Genomic DNA, 16,016 nt, shown 5'->3' on the forward strand with positions numbered 1-16,016 from the left:
GAAGAGGGAGCCTGTCCCAGCTCTTCCCTGCTTGCTCTCCCCTCCATGCTCCTGTAAGCCCCACCAGGAGGTGCTGTGGTGGGATCAGGGATGTTGCTCTCTGGCCCCTCAGCCATGCTGGGGCAGCATCAGTGGGTAGCTCACCTTGCTGGGGCTGCGGGTGAGGGAAGAGCAAGGGGACCATTGTTTGGGATGCTGGAAGTGTCCATGGTGGAGGCTGTGGGTGCGCTGGCTGACCTGATCCTCCGCCTCAAGTGAAGCCATGAGGGATCAAGGTGGGATCCATCCTTTGTAAACCCATCTCTCCATCTTTACTTCGGTGTGTTCAAAGCCAGAGCCTGCAGACAGGGCACTCCAAAGCTTGCTTGACTGGAGCATGGTGGTCACGAGCCAAGGCAGCTGGCTGTTGCTGGGGGGGTACTGTGGGCCCTGCGAGGTGGGAGGGTCCCAGTGGCAGGGACAGCATTTTTTAAGCTGCCCCAAAAGCACAACAGCAATTAGGAGTTCTGCTTTAGATTTTGCCTAAGCCATGAGAGTCTGCTGGGTCCCTTCCTTCTGCTGGTGAGGAAGTTAACAAGGAACCCCTTGCTTTCCACTGCAGGTGGAAGAAAGCACAAAAAAGGCAAGGAAAGTAGATGTAGAAAAGCAAAAGGGTGGGGAAGAGGCAGTTGTGGAGCCAACTGTGATGGGGGAGTGTCTTTAAATCAAAGCACTCTTCTAAAAAGAAAACTTAAGCCCAGCAGATCTACTCAGCAGTCAAGTTCTGACTTTTTTTTTTCTTTTCTCAAAGCTATGTAATAATCATTAAATGCAGGGGATACTTTGTAAAATAGAACTCAAGAGAAGGGGGGAGGATGGAGCAGAATTTAAATTTAAAATTGGATAGAGATACAAAGCCCCTTAGTTTGCCATTTCGTCTTAATGCAGCTGGAACTGGGCTTGACAAGATGCTGCCCAGAGCCTGTGGTAAATGTTTTACGGTACCGTGTATCAGCCAGATCAATTCTACTACGCTTGAGGGAGTGCAGATAAAATGGCTTAAAGATTCCCCTGCTGAAAGCGATAGTATCATCATTTATGCTGCAGAAGACAGATTTAGTCGCCTGACATTTATTTGGCCGCGGTGTACTTTGCGGATTTCACACCCGGGGACGATAGCCAACCTGATGATGTCAGATGTGAGCTGCAAGAAAAGGAAAAAAAGGAAAGAAAAAGACACACAAAAAAAATAGCGCTGTTCCTCTTTGGTCAGCCCGGATGAGTTTTGTGAAGTGTCTTGGTTGTTTTGCTCCACGGGGCTCTTCAGTGGACAAGAGTAGGATGTTACTGAAATGGTACGTCCTGCGCGTGCTTTGTGGTACGAAATGGCAGCAGAAATACCTGTTAACTGATGTGATTTCTTTCAATCCTGTCTGGCCTGTAGGTCACTCGAACTCCAAACTGAGCGAACATGAGCGCGCTTGATTTGACATCCATCCTTGATTTCCTGGAAACAGCCAACCTGACGGAGATCAACTGGACGTGCAGCAACGGCGACTGCATCACGGTGGATGCGACAACATGCCCTGGCACGCTCAACAAAAGCGCCCTGCTCTACACCTTGTCCTTCTTCTACATTTTCATCTTTGTCATAGGGCTGGTGGCCAACTCGGTTGTGGTGTGGGTCAACCTCCAAGCCAAAATGACTGGCTATGAAACTCACCTCTACATCTTCAATTTGGCCATCGCCGATTTGTGCGTCGTCATCACCCTCCCTGTGTGGGTCGTCTCCCTCGTCCAGCATAACCAGTGGCACATGGGAGAAATCACGTGCAAGATAACTCACCTTATATTTTCCATCAACTTGTACGGCAGCATCTTCTTCCTGGCTTGCATGAGTGTGGACCGCTACCTGTCTGTGGCCTATTTCACCAACTCCAGCAATCGCAAGAAGAAGATAATCCGTCGCTGCATCTGCATCCTGGTTTGGCTCCTGGCCTTCTCCGCATCTCTCCCAGACACCTATTACCTCAAGACGGTCTCTTCCAGCAATGAAACCTACTGCCGTCCCGTCTATCCGGAGGAGAGCTTCAAAGAGTGGCTGATTGGCATGGAGCTCATCTCTGTCGTGCTGGGCTTTCTTATCCCCTTTCCCATCATTGCTGTCTTTTATTTCCTCCTTGCCAAGACCATCTCTGCCTCCAGTGACCAAGAGCGGAAGAGCAACGGGAAGATCATCTTCTCCTACGTGGTGGTGTTTCTCGTCTGCTGGCTGCCCTACCACGTGGCTGTCCTGCTTGACATCTTCTACAGCCTTCACTTCATCCCCTTCAGCTGTCACATGGAGAACTTCCTGTACGCCACTCTCCACATCACTCAGTGTTTCTCTCTAGTCCACTGCTGCGTCAACCCCATCCTGTACAGCTTCATCAACCGCAACTACCGATACGAGCTCATGAAAGCCTTTATTTTCAAGTACTCTGCCAAAACAGGTCTCACTAAACTCATCGACGCTTCCAGGGTGTCGGAAGCAGAATACTCTGCTCTGGAGCAAAATGCCAAATGACTGCAACCCCATGAAGAAACCTCCCTGACTCTCTGACCTGGTGTTTCCTTGTGTGTTGTGGTTTGTTGTTCATTTTTTAACTCCCTCCTTTCCACGTGCTTGTTATGAACGGGGCATGAATTCCAGCCTACAAAAGAGAGAGCAAAGTGTAATTTAAGAGTAGAATCAGTTGCAAAGTGGAAGTGGTACCAAAATTAAAACCTTTCCTCCTCCTAGCCCAGCCTGGACTTCTCAACAATGCTATGCAAATGGAAATGACTTCCTAGCAGACAAAGCCATTGTGTACCACAAATAACACATATTTCCAGGATAAGCTTTTCCTTCCACGTGTAGATTCCCTCTTGTCTCCTTGTATGTGTTTTTATATATAGCGTGTTGTATTTAAAAGCTCGAGACTTTATTTTCTGGCTCTTGGTGTACCTTATACAATTGTATTTGAAAGTTAAATATATTTTTATCATGTATTTGAAGTATATTGCTGATGAGTGTATCCAGAGTGCTGTAGTCTGAGTGTTAGATTGCCGTTTGGTTTCAAGAGGATGCTGATAACCAGAATGGAAATGGTCTCTTAGGTGCATCCTCCCTGGCTGACACACTTTATCGACCGTAGCTTTATGTGGTGTCATACCCACGTGTCTGGAGCATGAAATGTATGTAGTGTAATATAGCTACCATCATGTTAAAATTAATAGTATTGTCAGAGTCATTAACTCCTGTGCCCCTGCTTCACCAAACTGTGTCCTTCTGCACAGAATGAATGATCTTACTGCTGAGAGTTGTCTCTATTTGTAAGTTATTTTTGTAAAATAAAGATCTGCAAAAAAAAAAAGCTATGCCTGCCAGTGGTTTGACTTGCCATGCTCCTCCTCCTCAGGAAAAAAAAAAAAAAACAAAAACAAAAAGAAGAAATCCCAAGGCCACCCTCTGTCCTTTGGTGCAGGAGCAGACAGGTCAGTCAGTGTTTTCCTGGTGTTTGTTGGCAGTGGCCAGAAACCACTGATGGAGGAGTGCGAGACGGCACCGGTGTGTGGTGACTGGGGAGGGGGTGGGAGGAGCAGGTCTGTGGAGGGCTGTGCTGTTGGGAAAGGTAAAACTGATGGATTTATAAGGTGAAAACCGTTGGGAGTGATGAAAAACTGTGCTTTTCTAGCTTAGGAATAAACACGTGGAGGAAAACTACGCAAGCGTGCAGATGGAGGGGATATTTGGACTAATCCAGGTTCAGTGCTCCGTGGGTTTTACTTGTGATGGAATTGGGGGGTTAGTGGTCCTGACAGCACTAAATCCCTTTTTATCTCCTCTTCCATTTGTTATGGTTTGCATGGGCAGGATGCAGCCGCTGTGGGACCCGTGAAGTGGAGCTTTAGGCCGGCGAAGCACTCGAGTCGTGGCCGTCTCAGGACAAGGTATTTAATGTCAACTCGATGATGTCTCCCAGCCGTCGCTGGGGTGTGTGTTTTACAGCTCCAGCACAGCACTAACTGTGAAGGCTGCACTTAAATTCCTGTTAAATCCAAGCATGCCCTCCTCTCTCTGTGATCCCAACTGCCAAAATATCTCGACTGTGTTTTTGTTTCTTTCTCTGTGTTCCGTTACTGCCTCCTTGAAGGTCAGGCTGTAAAAATAGATGTTTACCAGTGCTGCCAAATCTACCATCCCCTCCTTGTGCTGGTGTTGCTAAGAAAGCACTGGTCCATCCCCAGATGGGGAGAAATCCCAAAAGAGAGAGGATTTCTGATGGCAGAGAAGGGCAGCTGGCGTAGCTGTGACAATGGAATGCCAATGTAGCTTTCTGTGCTGATGCTTCTTATAAGCAATGGATGTTTTGAGCTTCCTGTGAGCCTTTCTTGAGGTACTGCTGAACTGCAAGGAAAGTGCTCCCTCATGCTGACAGATAAAATTGGTTAATGCTGAGAAATTAATTTCCTGCTTTAGCTGGGCATTGTTTCCCATGCCTCAGCATCGCTCTGTGTTCTCTCCAAAGGTGCTGGATATGGCTCTGGCACCCCCTTCCCATCCACCTATGGGGTCTTGCTCAGTTTGGAGCAGCAGAACTGTTTCAGATCAGGTTCCCTCTCAGACATTGTGTTGTTTTCACGTGGTGCTGTAGCTGGTTTGTATTGGCAGAAACTCATGGATATTTTTTTTCTCTCTGCAGTTTGGTATTCACAGCACAGTGTCAGCCCTGGAGATACCCTGGGTGGTGCTGAGTGCTGGGGAGATCCTGCAGACCTGCTGCAGAGACCAGACTGATAAAGTCTCCAGGCCTCTTGGTGAGGTGGATCGTGGTGGGACAGTGCCTTTTTGCAAAAGCAGGGTCAGACAGAGAGCAGGTAAAGGTCAGGACCTTGACCAACAGCTGTATCGTGCACACACAGGTCCTTTCCAGCTCCTCAGAAGGAAAGACCTGAGGCTGAGCACCCACCTTGTCTCCTTGGCCCTTGAAAGGACAAGAGGAGCTGGAAGGCAGCACCCCCACACACCAGCAGCACTGGGCTGTGGAAGGGGGAACAAGGTCCTCTCCAGGGATCAGCACTGGTGGGTGGCCCCGAGGTGGCCATGACCTGTGATAAGGGTGGTAATGGGCAGAGGGTGGGAGATGGGTGGAGTGCAGAACAGTGCAGGGGGACAGAAGGATGGAGTTTGTCACTGTTGCATATTTCTCATTAGGACTTTGTTTTCATGCAAAAAGTTCCCCAAAATCAAACTGTAGCAGAGGTATAATAGGAAAAAACATGTCTGTGTTCTAGGAAGCTTTCCTCATGGCTTCGTGTGATGCAATACCCCAGATGGTGTTTGTACTGAGACCAAAAAAGTGAATATGCACCCCTTGGAGTCTGATATGAGGGAATTTGTCAGCGGATAACAGGTGAGTGAAAATGGGAGTTTGCAGATAGATGTGACTGTGACTTGGAGTGATTGATGTGGTGGCAGCTGTCACTTTGTTTGGCCAAACGTCCCAACTCTGGAAATTGGGGTGTTCAGGAAGAATTTCTTCATGGGAAGGGAGCATTGGAAGGGGCTGCCCAGGGAGGTGGTGGAGTTCCCATCCCTGGAGGTGTCCAAGGAAGGACTGGATGTGGCACTTAATGCTCTGGGCTGGGTGACAAGGTGTGGATTGGGCACAGGTTGGACTCGGTGACCTTGGAGGTGCTTTCCAACCTCAATGATTCTGTGTTAGGAAGGGTCCCCCCTTTTCCTGCTGTGGCTTTGTGGCTGCCTGTGCCCGGGGATCCCCTTTGTTCCTCTGGCAGCTACAGTTGTATGTGGGGGTTCAGGTCTTGCCTTTGCCAGGAGCTCAAATTCACTGTTAAGGCTTGGGTGGAAAATAAGTAAAAATCAGCCATAAGCCACGTTGGAGCGAGTCCTCCTGCTTAACTCTTGGGCTTTCTGGCTGAAAGTGTCTCCACGAGCCTGAGACAGGCACTGAGCAAATAAAAATATATCTGCTCTGCGAGAAAGGGTTTATTTCTTTTCTTACATAGAAAGTGCAGTCCTGCTTTATTGTTACTTAAACACAGATTTCCTTTTATGAGCCATAAACGACATTCAGGTGTAGCACAGTGACTTTAAATCAGCTCCTCTGGCAACCATCTAGGTAATGTACGGTAAGGAACGCCCAACTGCCCTCTTTCTCCTTGTGCTAATTCATCGTTTCAGTGCTGCTGACTTTAGATACTTGCCTTTCATGAGTTCACTGAGCATAAAAGCCAGTTAAAGTTCCTAAGAAGCACGAAATAACTCAGCTGTGAGCAATATTGAAGCACGTGGGGGCGGCGGCGCTGCCAAAGCCAGCTCTTTATTCTGTTTCAGAGAGTTTCTGGATGAGGAGAGTTGAACTGGTACTTTAAAGGTGATGGGGTGTGGGCTGAGCAGGGCATGATATGATGGGGGTGGGTTTTGGGAGGAAAGGATGTGTACAAGGCCCAGGGTTTGCTTCAGCCTCCCTGCTCCGTTATGGTGTGTGGCTGAAGAGCATCCGAGCCAGAGTCTGCTCTGACTTACAGCCTGGATTTACAGTGGGATAATGCTGCTGATTTAAAAGGAGCTATCTGGATTTATAGGGCTTTTTATAAGTAGGATCAGGAATTTTAGCCATAATCCTGTGCAAATGTCTGGGTGTGAGTGGCGACGTGCACATCTGCATCACTAATGCAGTGTAATACCCACATCCAACCCAAATGAAGGATGTAATAACAGCAGCACAACAGACAATAACAGTGTGAGTTTGCTTTCACAGAAGTACGTGCATTAAAGCGTTATAATGTGATTCAAACCAGGCTCACAAAGATCCTGGGGTGGATAATCCAGCCGTAACTCTAAAATATGTGGCTGACTTTGTAGCACCCACTGTCACCAGAAAAATCCATCTCCTTCCACTTTGGTAGTTGCTGTTTGAAAACAATTCATTTTTTTCATGTGTGTCTCCATCTGTTTGTTTTTCTGGCATCATGTGGAATACGTGCAAGGCTCTTGCTAAAGCTGTCTATCCTGGAACTGTGAAAACTTCATAGGGCCAAAGAGATACCAACATCCCAGTGATGTGAGTCCAGGGAGGCCACTCAGTCCTAAAATCTTGAGGAGGATGGCACTGGAGTGGGCATCAGAGTAAGGCTTTTTTAGTTATTTACCTTACCGGGCAGGTCAATATCTTTACAGGGAAGCACTGGGAAACCAACCAGACTCTCAGCAGATGATGCTTCTTGACATCAGCTGGTTTGAAGCCAACTCTGATGATGGATGTTGCCTCTTGCCTTTAGGTTAACAGGGGAAAAATCCCAGCCCCCTCTCATGTTTGCTCTCTGTACAGTGCTATTTCCAGACTAAAGAAAAAGAGTTAAATTACATTTTAACAGAACAATACCTACAACAGCAAAGGTCAGGAAACTTTTACATAAGGTCACCCTATCGATTGCAACAGTGAAAGGAGAGACATCAAATACTTTGCCATGAAAGGCTGAAAAGAAGTAAATTCAGCATGATATATTGAAACCCAAGTCTCTTTCATATGTGGCAGAGCCTCTGACATAGCAGGTTTACTGTTCAAGCTGAGATATGTTGCCTTGCCAACATATATTCTGAGTTACCCAAGCAGATTTAATGTTTTTGCAGTAGTGACTTTTCCCTTTTTTGGAGGGGACACTTTTCTTTTTCTTTAAAAAAAAAAAAAAAAATTGTTGCAGAAGATTTCAAACCTACCTAGGAAATGACCTTAATCAATTTAGTTCCACCGATGAGTATGAAAACTCAGATCTTTCTTTTTGCTTTCTCTAAACATTGTCTTGCTTGCATTGAGCAGGGTGACCGAGTCACAGCTTGAGAGAAAAGTGCATTTTGTTTGTTGTTTTGTTGTGGGGTTTTTTTTACCCATCCAAGTGGCAGCTCTGTTTTGTCCAAAAGGATTGACGTGACTGACAAGTGTTTTGAATTTCTAAGCTCTGAGGTCTCCAAATGCATGAAAAGCGAATGACACACACATAAAAATGTAAATCTTTGGAAAACAAGCACCAACTACAGACAAAAAAAATAACAATTCTGCAAAAGGGTGACAGACGCTGCATTCATTCTGGTTTTTTTTTTTCCCTCCCTTTTTCTTTTTAATAAGCCAGTGTTTCTGGGCCACCTACAGGCACATTTGCGTCTCCTGCAGCGGGGAATCGGGATGAACAATGAGCCCAAGTCATGGGCAGGGTGGGTCTCTCTGCAGCTCGGGGTCACAGCTCCCATCACCACCAGCTCTCCGAGATCTGTTCCCATCAACTCCGTGTCCGTCGGGCAGTGCCGTGGGTTTTAGTGCAATGGGCACATGGCATCTGGAATGTCCTCCCCAGAGCTTGGGCTGTGGGAGTCCCAGGAAACCATTGAGCTGGGCTGTGTCTCACCTCCCAGCCCTGCTGAAGCTGGATAAAGGTGGGCTTTGAGATGGGAGAGCCCTGCTAGTCCCATCACTTTCCACGGGTTGGTGAGGGGTCCCAGACTGGCTTAAGGCATCCTCTGGGATGTCCTCAAACAGGCTGCTTTGGTTTAGGTCTGTGGGGTGTTGTTACCATAGATTCACATGTTGTGAATCATAGAATCTCCTGAGCTGGAAGGGACCCACAAGAATCATTGAGTCCAAGTCCTGGCCCCGCCCAGGACACCCCAACAATCTCTCCCTGTCCCTGAGAGCGTTGTCCAAACGCTCCTGGAGCTCTGGCAGCCTTGGGGCCGTGCCCGATTCCCTGGGGGGCCTGCTCAGTGCCACACCACCCTCTGGGGCAAAACTTTTTCCTGATATCCAACCTAACCCTCCCTTGACTCAGCTTCATGGTATTCCCTTGGGTCATATCCCTGGTCACCAGTGATCAGGTGTGAGAAGGAAGGAAAGGCTTCTCCCTTCCTCCAGGCATCCCATTGCAACCTTGTTGTCCCTTGCTGTCCTGGGTAACGACTGTTCAGCTCAGGATTACCCATGACAGCCCCATGAACTTCCTCTGGAGAGCATTTTAATAATTTTTGCTTCCTTTCACCAAGGGCTGGTAAAATACCTGAGACCATACCAGCTGAATGCAGGATGTGTTTTCATGGAGCAGCCCATGAGTCCCACTGTCTCCTGGCTCTCTTTTTCCTCATGGCCTCACTCTGAAACCAAAGCAGGATGAAAGACACAGGAATCCTGTGCCGTGTGGGAGATGCTGAGCCCTTGACTATGTCAGAGCTCTTGTCTCTAACCCAGCCAACTCCTTCCAGGGCCCGGCTTCACTTTCAAGGCTGTGCCCTTGCTTTGGTGAGTGGTGGTTTTACAAAGAGGATGGTGATGGGGAGAGGGTTTTTCTTCTCATTTCCCGTCCCGTCTGGCCGGTGAATGCGGGGTTTTTGGTCGAGGGGTTTGGAGGAGTGAGGGGGGCAGTCAGTCGGAAACGCCGACTCTGAAAGCTCCAGAGAGCCACCGGCGCCACTTCCTCTTGGTTCAGCTCCACCAGTTCCCCACAGCTGCTTCCATGGGAAGCTGGCTGGCCGAGGAGAATCCATACCTTCCCTCTGCAGTCGATCAATGAAATGCTGGAGTGTTTTGGATTCCTCTTTCCAGGAGAGAATAGTCCTCATTGTACGCCTGGAGAATAAAATAGCAAAGGGAGGGAGGGAGGGAGGCTCTTTCCTGTGCACGCTCCGACTCTCCTGGCTGAGAGGCAGCTTTGCTCACCCACATTTGAGTTTGGCAGTACTTGGGACTTTCTAAACCTTGCCTGAGTTGTGTCTGTCTGCAGAGTGAATGCCAGGCATGCTTTGCTCAATCTGATTATGGGATGAGGGTGTTGGAGCCTAGGAGATCCCTGGGAAAGGATGAGAAGTGGGTGTTTAGTGAAAGAAGCATCAGCAGCCCTGATAGTTTGCTATCATGAGCTGTTCTCTGGGCACCATCTCAGCCCCATCACTCCTTTGCAACTGGTGATCTCTTGGTCCTGCTTCTGCAAAAGATACTTCAAGATGAAAGCCTGGATTTCAGGTTGAAAACTCTCAGACACGTGAACATCCTGAGTGTCTGAGAGGGATGACTACTTGGCTCAACCCCTGAATGTCTGAATGCAAACTTGAAGTGCATTAAACTTTCTCCAGGCAGTGGGGGTTTCACACTTAGAAAAAGCTTTCTGAGGTTTCCAGCGTTTGCTGCTTCCAGTCACACTGGAATTCAAAAGTGCAAAGGCCCATGGAAATGATTAATAAAGAACAAAAACCAGACTGTGAGACAGGTTCAGCTCCACAACGACCCTGAAATCATAGGCTTGCAGTAGTCTCATGCTTTGTTTAGGTAGATTTGCTCTTGTAGAGCTGGAAATTTTTCAAGCCGTATTCAAGCCCAGGTGCTGCTTGTATAAGGGCCGAGAATGTCTCCAGGTGTAAAATTTCCAGTGTCTGTTGGCATCAGTGTGTTATATTCATTTATGTGTCTGGAAAGTCTGGTCCAGGCAGTTTGGTGGAATTAAATGGGATTTGCTTGCACGGTGGGTAAGTGCTTCTGTACACGTAGCCTTCTCCCCACGGTTTGCCCTAGATCTCGTTGACAACCTCTTTACCTCATGGTGGGGACAAGGTCCCAGACACCTCTCAGCCTGGATTTCTTCATACGAGGTTTCTTGACTCCCCTCTGCTCTGTGGGACCAGCAGTTCGTTGCCTGTGGTGTGTTGGACCTGGGAGGTGTCTGTGGAAGGGGAGGCTGCTTCCCATTTGCTCCAAGGAAAATCTCCACAGGCAAAGGCCCCTTTGGAGATGGTATCGGCCCAAAGAGGGATTGTTGTCACACACGCTGTGAAAGGAAGCAAATGCTTAGGATGAGGAGTCAGGTTTAGCAGGTCCTTCTCTTTGGTGATGCATCTTGGGATCTGCTTCCATGTGGTGAGTGTTATTCCAGCTCAGCCATGGCTCCTGGGAATAATGGGACATCCCATGCATCAGCAGCTCATTGTCCCCATCCTGCCCACTCCTATGCCCGTGGCTGATACCCAGGGCAAGAAATTTTGGCCTGGCTGGAGCCGGTGGGGTGTCACTAATTCTGACTTGTAAGGTCAGACTGTGGGGCCTTGAAGGGGTCCATGAGCTCTCTCGAGGCTTGTCATGTCTTTATGCTGTTTGTACTATATATATGTATATGCTGTATTTATGTATATTTATGTTAATATTAAGCTGGGGGTGTATAATGTAACACACAGCACCAGAAATATTATCTGGGATCTCACAAACCCCTTCTCCTTTCCTGGGGTAAGTGGCCAACCCTTCCCACTCTCCAAGGCATTTGATTACATCCACTGTGCTTAGGAGCTAACGTGTCTCAGCTTGCAGGGTGATGGAAAAGGGAACTCCAAATGAACTGCAAGTGGCCAGGTTTGTGTTACACACATAGGACCTTCCTGCAGGGAGTCATCTGAAGCTGATTTAACCACCTTCCCCCTTCCATTGACAGCTAAAGTTGTGCATTAGAGGAAGACACTAGGAGAGAATGATTACAAACAAGACTCTGAGGTAACCCATCATCCCATGCCTTGTAGGAGAAGGATGGAGACAACTGATGTGGGAAGAGCAAAGCTGTTGACTGTTTCCAGGACCTGTGATTCACAGGTAAAGAGGGTTTTTTCCCTCTTTGCTGCGCTAAGATGTAAGTTAAGATGCCATCTTAATCAGAAACGCATCCAGTTCTGATTTTGACTCAGCTGAGGTGTTGTTGGGGCTTTTTCGTAGTGTGCAGCCTCTCTGTTTGCTCTTGTTGTTCATTTGCAAGGGCTGAAGATGAGAGCTTGGATTTGGGAGAGCTGAGAAGCTTATGTTGAACTGAAAGGCTGTTTTTAGCAGCAACATCTGCTTGATGACCAGCACTGTATTCATCAGGATAGATAAAACTCACCCGAGGTGTTTTGCTTGACTGTACTCTTCCTCTGCCTCCTGGGGTCTTCTTGACCTCCTCCTGCAAACCTGGAGCTGGGAAACTTGTGTTTCCACCAGTTCCAGGAGCCTTATCTCTGCCTTGCAGCCAGGAGCAGGACCCTGTCCTATCTGTGGTGCTGCAGACACGGCTCCACACGAGCCGGCATCTGAAATCCCAACAGGCAGCACCAAGTTCTCTGCTCGTCTTTGCCACATCCCTTCCTGTCGAGGATCATTTCTCTGGGCCCCTGGATGAACGTGACGAGGGATGACACTTTGTAAAAGCCATTTTGTAGCTGGTAAGTGTTCCAAGGCAGCTCCCTGCCTTATTCTCTGGTGGTCCTGCTGCCTGCAGCATTCCCACAACCTCGTCGAGGTTTGTCGGAAGCAATATCTCTCGTTAGATTATCCAATAGATTTGGGAAAAAACAGGCAAGCCACTCTTCAGGCTAAAAGCATATCTGTTTTTCCCCAGTTGTGTCAGTGCTGGTTTTTCCAGCTGATAAAAGCCATGTGCTGTGCTCCCTGTGCTATCAAACACTGTGAGACGTTGCAGGAGTTCTGGGCCCGCTGTTGGCAGCAAACCTTGTTCTGGTGGAGCCCAGTTCCTACTCCCCTCTGTCTGAAAGCCCCTTGGGAGGTGATCCCTGCTCAGGTGGGAGCTTCCCAGCTGCTTACAAAGATGTGAAGGTCTCTTCTCTTGTCTGTCATCCCTGAAAACACATTCTCCAGGCAGCTCCTGAGAGCCAGAGTTGCCCACGGCCCCCTTACAGTCCATGTTTGACAGACTGAACCAGCTGGTTAAGAAACTCCTCCAAGATAACACCAGGGCTATTTGTTTTATAGTCCAATCCAGTGACATTTTATTCCCTCACCAGCAGTAGCCAGTTGTTTTTTTGCAAGTCTAATACAGGTTACTAATATATCATGTGATAAAATTATGGGTTTTTCTCTAGTGCCAGACACTTGGAAGCATCTGGTTAGATAGAGAAGTACCTGGCATGGATAAATCATTGATTAAAAAGCTTGTAATTTTTTTTTAACTACTTTTATTTTATGTTTCCTCATGTGTGCTCCCACCTCCTGGGGCATCTCCCCAGCTGGCTGGGGAGGAGTGACTGTCACTGAAAGCCCAGCCCAGAGGATGCTCTGCTGGAAAGACAAGAAGGTGGTGGGAATGCTCTGAAGTCAGTTTTATACCTCATTTACAGGGGTCTGCCTTTAAAAGCAAAAAATAGGTTTCCTTTACTTACTTGGCAGAGGAAACATTTTGCACAGGGCTCTTGTCAGAGCATCTGTTCCCCTCATTTACAAAGCGGCTGTTTAAGCTGTGCTTTGTAAGCGTGTAGTGTGGCATATTACTCATCTAGTAATTCCCTGCTTCATCTAAGAACAGGATGGGATGTCCTCTCAGTTCCACATACCTTTGCCTGTGGGGATTGGAGTTTTACAGCTGAGCTGTCTGCCTTGGACCACGTTCTTCTGGAGAAGTACCAGCTCAGAGTGGGACAGTCAGTTCTGAGAATAAAACTGGGGAAAGCCAAATCCCTTTTCCACCTTGAAGCAAGCCTGGCTCTTGTGGAAAAGGCAAGGGGAAAAGAAGGGAAACTGTTAGAGCTTTTCATTTAATTTCCTGAATATGCCTCTACATGGACCATGTTTTACCTTTCCAATGTCTTCCTCTGAGCTGTCCTTGCCTTTTTGCAAGCCTGAGGGCTTTGGCCACAAAGAGATCAGTGGCCTGTCATTGGGGGAACCTTATCTCCATTTGGTGGCTTCCAGGAGGAAGTGCTGAACTGGCTGGAAGCGTGATGAGTTTGTAGTTCATGCTTTTATCGTGTTTAAGGCCATTTTTTTTTCTTTTTAGAGACAGACCATATCCCAGAATGGAGGAAGTTATAGAGTTTCTAGAATATGTTAAGATCTGTATGAACTAATCCCACTGGGGTATGCCTGGGGCTCACCTAAAATCATCATGGAGTGCTGTGTCTGGTTCTGTGCCCTCATGGAAGAGACACCGATGGGCTGGAGCGTGTCCAGGGAAGGGAACGGAGGTGGGGAAGGGGCTGGAGCAGCAGGAGCAGCTGAGGGAGCTGGGGGGGCTCAGCCTGGAGAAAAGGAGGCTCAGGGGGGACCTTCTGGCTCTGCAACCCCCTGACAGGAGGGGGGAGCCGGGGGGGGAGTCGGGCTCTGCTCCCAGGGAACAAGGGACAGGAGGAGAGGGAACGGCCTCCAGCTGTGCCAGGGGAGGGTCAGGTTGGACGTCAGGAGGAATTGTTGTGTTTTCCAGCCTCTGGGAGCACAGTGGGGGGATGGAAACAGCCTGGGTGCAGGGAGCTGGCATTTTACCCTCCAGGGTAGCCCTGCAAGTGAAGATATTTGAAGTTAAATGCAAAAAATAATCATGTTTACAGTGAGCTGGAGCCCCAGCACTCGTCTGTTGGCTGATGGGCAATTAAACTCTCCCAACAGGTTTTCTGCCCAGACATGATAAGACAGGAGGGTGTGAGTGAGGTATTATGGACAGTTTCTGGATGCATCTTGTCCTGGGGGTTTACTCTGGGGGCTGATGCAAGGGGACATCTCCCGTGGAACACCCTTTATGTTCATTTCACAACCGATTTGCTTCGAACAAATGCAGACATGTGTGATCTGCATGAGAAAAGCTCGCGGAAGGGCTCGGGGGTGGGCAGAGGGTGATGGGTGGGCTCGGGAAGGCCACCTTGGTGGCAGCCCAGCCTCCAGGGAGAGCAGCAGAGGCAGCTGACTGACTCCCAGAGCAGATTTGGTACCTGAGGGCGGAAAAGTCGCTGGATGAGTGGGTCAGCAAAATCTGTCTGAGCTGTTTTCTGCAGGGCTTGGTCTCAGAATTTATGTACCTTGGAGCAAAGAACGGCCAAAGCTTGTGGAAGGCATCATTATCACTAATCATGCAAAGCAAAACTGAGCTTCTGCAGTGCTGCCCTTCCAGGGACAAAGGCAGGGGTGGTGTTTTGGTGATGCAGAGGATGCCAGGGCTGGGAGAAAATTCCTGAGGCTTGTTGGCATAGGTGTAAGAAGGCAAAGAAAATTCCTGGGGCTTGCAGAGACGATGTAGGGAGAGATGTTTTTGACTGCTGCCTTTCAGAGGAGACAGACAGAGGGCAGGGGCTCTGGCCACTCTCCCCAGTTCTGCTGTTCTATCCCTTCCCATCCCAGACTGGGAGAGGTTGGTACCCCGGCTGCCATTGCCTCTGGCAACCTGTTGCCCTTGGCAACTCCCCTGCCCGGGTGCTTGTGCCCTTCTAGCCAGCCTTTGGTCACAGCAGTGTAAAAGGGAGGGGTTCTGCAGGGGTTACTTCTATTTGAACTGACATTTCCCAGTTCTCTCCTCTCTTAATTAGTCCATTCCCTGCTTCTTTTCAATCCTGCTGGAAATCTTTCCGTGCAAGGGCATTACACAGCAGAGTATTTAGCCCAAGTAGATTAGGGAAAGGCAGGAAAAGCTTCTGATTGTGCTGTATCTGTAGCATAGGTGTTAAAGATGTATTTGTGAGCCAGTCAGAGAAGAATGCTGAGGAAATCCTGTTTGGGTTAATCTTGTTTAATTTTATAATAAAAAACAGATGGCTGGCCATCTGGAGCTTCTTGCAATCAAATATCTCACAATTAACAGTAATTTACTTGCCCTGAGACTTCCATGATCTTCATGTGCTTTTTTTTTCCCCCTTCAACCTGTCTGTGTGGTCCCTTCCCAGGGTAGTGCTGAGTGTAAGCTGCCTGGGGAAAGGCATGATGGAGGGGCTCCCTGGAGGCATCTGCTTTCCTCCTGGATTTTCCACTTACACCCCCAAAACTGGAGCTTAGGCAACCGTACCTTGTGCTTTTCTGACCCTGTAGGACCCACTCTCAGAGTAAGCAAAGTGAAGGACTGTACATACCTACATGGCAAGATATGTAAGGCAGCACTTAAGGGGAACATACAAATTAGATGTACTCTTTTTACCAGGCTGTGGGAATTCTTCAGAGCTCAAAATGATTCTAATCTGAAGTGGGTTTGCTCCAGCAGTTTAAGTTATTGGATGTAATTAAATG

The 16,016-nt window shown here is 48.3% G+C and overlaps 1 protein-coding gene across 7 annotated transcripts in view; it reads left to right on the forward strand.

Annotated features, from left to right (window-relative positions):
• The window catches only part of ACKR3 (atypical chemokine receptor 3), a 44,928-nt gene extending 41,560 nt beyond the window's left edge, over positions 1-3,368 (forward strand). For all 7 annotated transcript variants that reach the window (XM_039382782.1, XM_039382779.1, XM_039382780.1 and 4 more), the window contains one exon: positions 1,424-3,368. In XM_039382782.1, coding sequence (XP_039238716.1) covers positions 1,451-2,545 — 1,095 coding nt within the window. In that variant the 5' untranslated portion in view covers positions 1,424-1,450 and the 3' untranslated portion in view covers positions 2,546-3,368. The remainder of the gene's footprint in view (positions 1-1,423) is intronic.
• Positions 3,369-16,016: the final 12,648 nt, after the last annotated feature.

Source organism: Pipra filicauda, unplaced genomic scaffold, assembly GCF_003945595.2.
Source record: "Pipra filicauda isolate LSUMZ 115617 unplaced genomic scaffold, ASM394559v2 scaffold282_size1924045_pilon, whole genome shotgun sequence".
Classification (NCBI taxonomy): Eukaryota; Metazoa; Chordata; class Aves; order Passeriformes; family Pipridae; genus Pipra; species Pipra filicauda.